Here is an 8824-nt window from a genome sequence, read left to right as displayed (position 1 = left end):
TCTGTCCAGGAATAAATTGATTAGGTTGTACAATTTGAGCCATGGTTGAGGATGGGAATATTGATTTATCCAAATTCTTACCCCAGCTACAATCAATTCAACCCCCACTTATTCCCCAGTTCACTGCTACTGGTTTTAAGACTTTAGGCTGGCTGGTAATTGATTATGTAGTGATATAAGAACTGGTCCCCTGCCAATTCCTCTAGATTAGGCAAAACCAAAAGTTACCATATTATCTTTGTGGGTACTTGCTTGTGGGGAAAAATATAAGGGATTTTTTTTCTCAGCTAAAATCATGTCATAATGATGACATTTAGGTCAAACATGTGACCTTTGGAAGAAGGTAGATCTTGTGTCAGTGGCTGCAGCCCAACACCTATTCAGAAGCCAACAGTGTCTTTGATTCACACTAATTTTACCAATTAGGGAAGTCATGTAGGGGAGGTGTAGGAGGAAGAGAATGGAGACGAGCTGCAGGAGGGTTTTTCATCAGGGACACAACGTGTACGGGCCAAATTATGGGGGGCTTATCACCTGACATCGGGATATCTGTCTATTAAATTAAAGGAATATGTAATTTCTAAGTAACTGTAAACTGGATTCTGATTCAGAACCAAAGTTGTATTCCATCACAGCTCTTACTGGATGTAAAATCACTGCTGGAACGCGCAGAGACGTCTGTGTTCCTATTGGCTGTGCGCAGCGTCGCTCACAAGGATGACGATTTTGCTGCTATAACCAGCTGATGCTGAGGCTATGTACACGGAGCCTCAGAAGAACTGTTGTCGGTACATGGATACCCCGTCATCGCCGTTATGCCTGCGGATTCGGTCCCATCCCCGTCCACAGATTGAGTGAGGAAGAAACCTGATCCAGTCACGACGCACAGGCCCTGGGCTTCCCCCCCTCGTCCTGCCGCTCCACATGATGTTTCTTCGTCTTCCCACATCATCATCTTCACGGGCATGATGCTCTGCGCTTCACAGATTGAGCTTGAGGCGACACATCGCATTTGCAGGTAAAGGAGCTTCATTGGTTTAATGTCAGACGGGCTGCAGAGGTTTATTTTCTAATCTATTTCAACTTGCGTGAATCACGCCTAATTATGTTATAATGGGAAAACGTTGTGTATGGATCCTGTTGTGCAACACTGTCATGAACATGGTCTGTGGACAACGTTTTAATGTATGCACTGGTTGCTGTGTAGGCAGAGAAACGCGTGGACAGCGGTGGAATGGTGTTGCGCTCCGCAACGCAGCGATGAGAGAGACGCAGTTTCGATGCAGAGAGAGCATTACTATTCCCCTTCTCTCTCTCTGCCTCTCTCTTCCTCTCTCTCACCTCATAAACACACGCGCACACACAGTCTTGTGCACGCGGACGCACGTACCTGCCCATTAAATTCACACTCCCAAACTCACTCATCACGCTGGATTTCTTTTTTTTCACATGCAGACACCAACAGGCGTTATTTTCAGGTTTAATGCTTCAGTCTGCTCTGTCAATATTTTCACCACTTCCTCCATGATGTGTCCACCTTGTTTCCTTTTACCAGCTGTCTGCCTGATGGCTGCAAGGAGAAGCAGCAGCTTATCAATTAACCCACCCTGTGCTGTACCCATTTTAGGGAACATTCCCTCCTGTAGCACACAAAATAATGCATCCTACGTAGCTCCAGTTGCAGGCTTCAAGGAGTCTTTAGAGAAGGGATATGGTACGGATGTTATCACTCCCCAGAGCAGCACCATATTCTTAAATGACTAGCCAAGGATGGCCTCAGCATCCACCTCATCACTTCTCCTGGAAAGACTTTGCTGTGTGGAGTGTACCCTGCATAGGAAAACGCCCACACAAGCACATGAGCCAAATCAACATTAAAGTTGTTTTTCACTGCTGAATAAATCAAGTGTTATACAAATGAAGTAGGACTGATACTGTGAGAAGCTTTGATGGTTTCAGTCCAACTGCATTCGCATTACAAAAGAGGCATTCAATAATCGTGGTCAGTTTTTGGACGTGTGACAGGAGGAGATCTGAGCCTTTGGATATGATTGTTCTTTGCCTTTTTGTTGTTTCTTTTTGGACTTGGGTATTTATTGAGTGTATAGATGTAAAATATGGTTTTGAAAATCAGGGGAACAGCAAAGACAGGGGGCTGAGACTGATGTATCATCACATATAGTTTAACCCATTCAGAATTATGAATGGAGTTAGATCAATGGTTGACATGAAGTGGGTACACATAGTACAGATGAGACTGGTGTTGATGGTATGTGATTAAAACCGCATTATTTGACCAGATAATGGCAGTTGATAAAAAGTCAGAGAACCACCACATCATCCTGAGATAGATGCATCAAATTTCTCAGTAATTCATGCTGCTGCTATTGCTCATTCTTGGAGTGCCATAGATTAAATGTAGAGCAGGTGCTGAATTCACCATATTCCCCATCTTGATTCAATGTGTGATTGGCACAATACATTTGTTTAGGCTGATAGGAATCATAATGGTTTAGCAGTTATTTGGTCACAAACTCAGGTAATGCATCATTGGCAAAGCATTAACAGCTGCACCAAATGCCATGTCAATTCATTTAACAGTTAATGAGACATGCAAATTCAAATCACTAAAGCTAAGCTACTGGTGCAATAAGAAAAAAACTGAAGCTGCAGTGTATATCCTCGATGAACCATGAGTGGGTTTTTTCTGTGCCACCAGACGGACACTTTGTCGAAGGAGTAAAAGCTCTATGGCCAAGAAAAGATGTCCAAACCCTCAGGGTTCTGTCTTTTGGTTTCTTGAATATCCGTATCAAATGTTACAGCAACCAAATCCAAGTTGGCACCGTGAACTTCTGTGTTGAATTTGTTCAGACTAAAATATTATGGAAGTCAAAACTGTGAAAACATAGATTCACATTTTTATTTTTCCCTAAAAAAGGTGAGATTCAACACCCAAAGACAATCCATGTATGTGTATTATTTTGCAGCAATCCCTCTGATTCTCATTTAGATATTTCAGTCTGAATCTTTCATCAAACCTTTGCAGAGCAAGCTTGGTTGATGGCACACTCACCCTGAATTGTCTCTCCTAGCTTCCTTCAGGTTGAGTGTGGGTGACAGGAATAGATGGAAAAGGAGGAGAGTGTGGAAGTCATGTTTAAGTCATCCATAATTTAAATGTATCCTCAAGGAAGTGCCGTCTTCCTGTACATCTGCATGTCCTAGTAAGCCACCATCTGCACCAGGAGAGATACCTGCATGCTGGGAAAGATGGGAAGTTGAGCTTTGGATTGACCCTTAAAATGCACATCTTATACTCTGCTTCTCTCCTTTGTCTCTGGTCTTACAGGTGAAACTTCATCAGGATAGGAGTATAAGACAAACAACTTTAAGACATGGAATAAAGAGTGTTGTGGCAACTGGAACTACCTGATCCATACATAAAAAACCGACATTTAAAGTTTGGTACGGATCTGAAGATTGAGGAGAAGAGAAGCTGAAGTAGGAAAGGAGTGAAAATGGGGTGTGTTCACATGTTCGCCACATTTCTGCCAGATGCATCAGTTCACTCCCTCAGAAGCTGGTCAAAGCTGGAGTACCCTCGCTAAAACCAGAGCAGCTCATTTCACCTGCAGGAGGAGCCCTCGCCCTCGGTGATGTGATGAATAAGTTTGAAGTCCTTGGCATTGTGGGAGAAGGTGGGTGTTTGTACACAGCAGATTTAAGTGCATGCATGTAGAATGTGTGTGTGAACCTTTGACTCAAATCTCTCTGTAATCATGACTTCATGTCCACAGTATCTTCTTCGATGATTTCTGAGCCTACGGCTTAGTTTAAATTGCAAAGCTTGAACCTGAAAAACACAGCTGTCAGATTGTATCACAAACATGTCCCTGTAGCATTTTTGACTCAATGCAGATTCATAAACCTTGTTCTCAGGGCAGGACATAAGTATTCCTGAGTGTCCTTTCAAAGTAAACTCCAGCATTAGTCATTTGTTTACTTTGCTTCTCAAGCAGTGACCATGTCCTTTTTTTTTACCTCTGCTCCAGAGAAAACAGACCTTTATCAGAAACAGGTTTTGTGTTAAAATTCCAGTCTTTATTTCTGACTCTGACTGCTTTAAAAGGCCTTTATGTCGTTTTTGTTTAGCTAAAAACTGTCATACCTCCTGATGAGGTTTCATTTCTCATTCTTGCAAAGTCAAAAGTCCTCATCAAACCCTACATTATCTCAAGAAAGTCATATTATCCTCAGCACTATGTAGATTCTCTCTACCCTAATAAAATGCAGCTTTATTTCATTTCCTTTTCTATTTTCAGACACTTAATTTTATGTTTCAGATGCCATGAGCAAAATTAGACTGCGCCCCATTTGTGCTTCTTACATTGAAAGCCTCTGAGCAGCTCAAAGTGAGAGCAAATCTTTAATTTAACGGGTAGTTTTTTTCTCTTGGTTAAATTTCACAATCTTCAAAAAAAGCACATCACGAGCAGCTGTTATAAATATCAAATAAAAAATCAATAAGTACGTGTGTTGAGAAGAAAAAAGCCAGAACAGCATCGTGAGGCTGGTATAACTCTCAATCTCTGATTTTATTTGTGCTGAGGAATTTCATGATGCAATAAATTTCCCACCTGAGCAGGTAATTCCAGCTCCCACCGATTTTTTAACCTTTATTGGCATCCCCGGCTGTTACTGTAGAGTCTGACATTATTGGCGTACCAGCTCTCAGTTCAAGAAGATAAAAAATAAGCTATGTTTATGTTTGTCTTACTAACACCTCTAATGGATGTTTTATTTATGGCCACTGTGTGTCAGGAACAAAGGTGGATGCAGCTTGTGGACAGCGCACTATAGGTTTGAAAATACTTGTAAGAAGAAGGTTAAATGGTTTGCCGTTTAAGTTGACAGGTAGTCATTTTATATTTTAGAAAAGCTATGTCAATGTTTTTTTCTCTACCTTGAGGCCTCAATTCATTAACATCAAAATACTCTGCCTAAACATATACAGAGGCTATAACCCTCAGTGCAGGGGTTGCTTGTTTGATCCTGATCCTTTGCTGAAAAAAGTAGAATGTTTTAAATCACAACACAACTTAGTAACCATGCACCAAGCAGCAACCTTTGGCTGAGATAAATTAAGCTAGTACAGAAGTGCTAAAACCTGCAATTCTTTCAGCGTCTGCTTGAGGCTGGCACTGGAAGTACCACGAACACACTAATTCAAAAAACTGATTTATTCATCAAAAATAAACATGTTTGCAGATTGTACAAAAATGACTTTTCCTGTTTTGAAAGTTGTGATTGCATCAGTGGAGCCTCCATTTGGGTTTACTTAGTAAGTAGATGTGCCGTCTCTGTGTTTAAACAACATAATTTGATGTTGAAGAGCCACACTTTAAGATAAGTTTTTGTTTGATAGCACAGCATGCTAGTGTTTCCTTTGGCTTTTTCCAGTGTTTCATCAGAAGTAAATATGTGCATATCTTTCCTATATTGGTAGAGTTTGAAAGATATTACTTTTTTGTTGACAACTTTTAAGACTAATGATTATTTGAAGTTTGAATGGCAACAATATAACCCTGGTCAACTCTAAAACCAGTGACAGTGATGGCAGGCCAGAAGATTTTTTTAACAACGTTTTAAAATTTAAAGCTTCTCCTCACACAGGTCCTTCACACATCAAAGCAAGCAACTTTTATTTCTTTCAGTCGGCTGCATCATTCGTGGTTGATTTGTGCGCGTTTAACTGACACGTTATTCTAATGTGAGAAGACAGAGGTTATTGTAGTGTCTATAATCCTTACAAACAACCGTCTACTTCAGAACTGGTCAGCATGAGGTGACAGAAATTCAAACAGGATAAGAAATGCAATAAAAGACACTATAATAAGTGAGTTTGTAACTTATTTAAAAAAAATAGTTTTACTGTTATACTGATGCATCATCGGCTACATAGTAAATTGAGTTTAATAGCAAGGATAGCAAGGCGCATGTTTTTTTCCTTTATTTTACTTTCTTAATACTGAATTTCCTGAGTACTTTGTTTTTGATACATTACAGTGGACTATTTTATGTAGCTATTTGTTAATATATTGCCTCCTCACTCTGCATCCTTCAAAACTCAAAATCCCTAATAACACTACCGATTTCAACCAGTGGGGTCATCAGAATGAACACATGAAAAATTCTCATTGTCTCTTTATGTGGCAGATAATGACACCTTTCACATGAGTCTCATACTGTATCCCGGATAATTTGGCTTTGGTTCTTCTTTCTATTAAAGTATAAAATAAGTTTAATGTCCTGTTTAAGTCAACCTATTGCTCTATCAGAATACTTCGGCCCTTGCATAGATTCAATTTTTGCTGAATGCTCTCAAAATGGATTAAATACGTCATTTATTCCAGATCCCCATCACTGATTTGTTAATTTCAACATTGGATGTTTTTTTCAAACAATATTTTTACAGGTTTAACACATTTCTTCTATATATTTCAAAATATTTGTGAAGTGAACCATTTTTTAGCTGATAACAGAAAACAGCGAGGGAACAAAGAGGCAGTGCTGACAACACTGTGAGAACACGAAGCCTGAAAATATTTAGCTTCAACTGTTTGAAGTCTGCCCTATCTGCCAAACAAACAGATTTTGAGCCAGAGACATGACTTCTTAAATATAGATGAACCAAGAACATGACGTGCTCAGCAAAGACAGAAAGCTACAGGGACTGGTGTGTATGTGTATTTGTGGTGTTATCTGTCAAAGGTTTATGCATATATGTGTGCACAGTGTGTGGGAGAGTATCTATGCCTCTGCCTCACCTATTAGCTGTTCCTCTGCTTGTTCTCACCTACTGCTCTTGTTTTATATGAACATGTTTGTTCAAGGGTTAGGAGGTCAAAACGTAATTAAAATGTTGAAACTTAACACACGTCTCAGCCTCCCCATTATTGATTTTTGTGTCTTTCTTTCTGTTTTCTCTGCAGGAGCATATGGAGTGGTGCTTAAGTGCAGGCATAAGGTAAGACAATATTTCTCATTTCTGCAAGTCTGTAATTTATACGCGAGTGTTGCTTTGTGTTATTGTGATGTGAGGTCTTAGCCAGGTCTTATCAAATGGCATTTGCGCTAAAGAAGTCTTAAGTAACTGGTAGTAGTGTACTTTTCATGCCATTTGGTTTTTGATGGACTTGTGCACACGGTAATGTAAGTGTTGAGGTTAAAACTGCACTAGGTTGGAGACTGGAACTGATCAATGGGTCAAACAAACACTCGACATTTACCCAGGAGATTGCTGTATCCTTGAGGAAACCATGGGTCAGAGTTAACTCATAGATCGATAAAAACCCACATAATTTCAACTACAGAAGTAAGCATGTGATTTATTAACTCAGGGCACCTGCATAAAGAAATTTAATTGAACGGACAAATAAAAGTGCTCAACTGAACCCACAACCATTTCTTTTCTTCAATTCACCGAATTTGACCACAACCATATGTGCAATGTCCTAGAAAAGGTGTGCAATTTATATGCCCTTCAGTGAGATCGATTTGTTCTGATAGGAAAGGATAGGATTAGAAAAGGTTTAAGGTCACTGACAATACTTCGGGAAATGTCTGGAGGCATGTCCCATCACTCTGTGCTTAATCAACTGAGGACTCATATGCTAAAATAAACAGGGAAATGGCTGATTGACACTCCATCACAGATCTGCACTTTTATCCTGCTTTGACGATGGGGTAGTATTTGCTCCCTGATGAGGAGGACACCTGCTTTATGACATATCTTTTAGAGGGGCTGCAATGACTGTTTCGACATTGATTTTCTAAATAATAAGTCGAATAATCAAATATAGAATTGCACAATAACTGAATGGTTCATTTTGTTTTACCTCTTTAGACTATGAACATGCCATTAAAAATCTTGCCAAGTTGGAAGAAAATGAGATGAGTAGGAGAAAAAAGGTAAAGTGCCATGAAGTAAAGATTAAGGGATTGAAAAAGGGATTGAAAACTTAAGAGACACACAGCTTGGATTTAACTTTGGACCACTGAGCTTGAAAGTCACGGTGCCCTCTGTTGTAACACATGTGCATCACTGATGTGATTCATGAAAAGCAAGTTCCAGTTAACAGATCTTGCCTGCAGCTCTTTTCTTTGGAGCATTGAGTCAGATGCTCCTGATTTTGGAAATTTTACAACCTACTGGTGTTTCATTGGCTTCCACCTCGTGGCCATGTTTTGCGTACGTACCATAGCCTGGTGGTTTTACATGTGCTACTCAGCAGAAACAGTAAGGATGCAAGAAGCTTCTCTCCTCAGTAATGTATTCTGCTTCTGTTTATATGTTGTGTCCTGGTTTCTGTTTTGCATATATCACTCTCAGCAAAGATGCAAGCTGCTTCTTTTATCTGCAAATCAATCCAGCATGGAGGAAACATGTGATGGTGTCACCAACGACTCATTGACTTTTAAATTTGTTTTTGTTTTACATTTGCTTTTAATGTTGTCATCAATTTTTGTCGACTGTGATGGAGAAATTTTGCACCCCTCTCCTGCAGCCAGCCAACAGAGGGAGTTCTAAATGTTTTGGCTTCACTTTTGGAGCTGTTGTGCTGTCCATGTATCTTTATTGGGTATTTTATCTTCTTGGAAAGGAGAGCTGATGAGAGACAGGAAAAATGGGGAGCAAAGTGGGGAAAAAATGCAGTAAAAGGTTTTGGCCAGGAGTTAAACGAGAGACTGGTGAAATTAGGACTTGGCCTCTTGGGCTTGTGCTTCAAAATATTTATTACTTGCAACTCAGGGATGTTTA

The 8824-nt window shown here is 39.9% G+C and overlaps 1 protein-coding gene across 4 annotated transcripts in view; it reads left to right on the top strand.

Moving 5' to 3' along the window:
• The first annotated feature begins 712 nt into the window (after nucleotides 1–712).
• cdkl5 (cyclin dependent kinase like 5) overlaps nucleotides 713–8824 on the top strand; it is a 42492-nt gene continuing 34380 nt past the window's right edge. For 2 of the 4 annotated variants that reach the window (XM_074666351.1, XM_074666349.1), the window contains exons 1-3: nucleotides 715–1018; nucleotides 3353–3701; nucleotides 6996–7030. In XM_074666351.1, coding sequence (XP_074522452.1) covers nucleotides 3665–3701; nucleotides 6996–7030 — 72 coding nt within the window. In that variant the 5' untranslated portion in view covers nucleotides 715–1018; nucleotides 3353–3664. Of the gene's footprint in view, nucleotides 1019–3352; nucleotides 3702–6995; nucleotides 7031–8824 lie in introns of all 4 variants that reach the window. The other 2 variants (XM_074666352.1, XM_074666350.1) reach the window with 2 other exon arrangements.

Source organism: Halichoeres trimaculatus, unplaced genomic scaffold (assembly GCF_033239565.1).
Source record: "Halichoeres trimaculatus isolate MK-OKI-2021-1 unplaced genomic scaffold, fHalTri1.1 fHalTri1_scaffold_3, whole genome shotgun sequence".
Taxonomy (NCBI): domain Eukaryota; kingdom Metazoa; phylum Chordata; class Actinopteri; order Labriformes; family Labridae; genus Halichoeres; species Halichoeres trimaculatus.
This window is presented reverse-complemented; position numbering and strand designations above follow the sequence as displayed.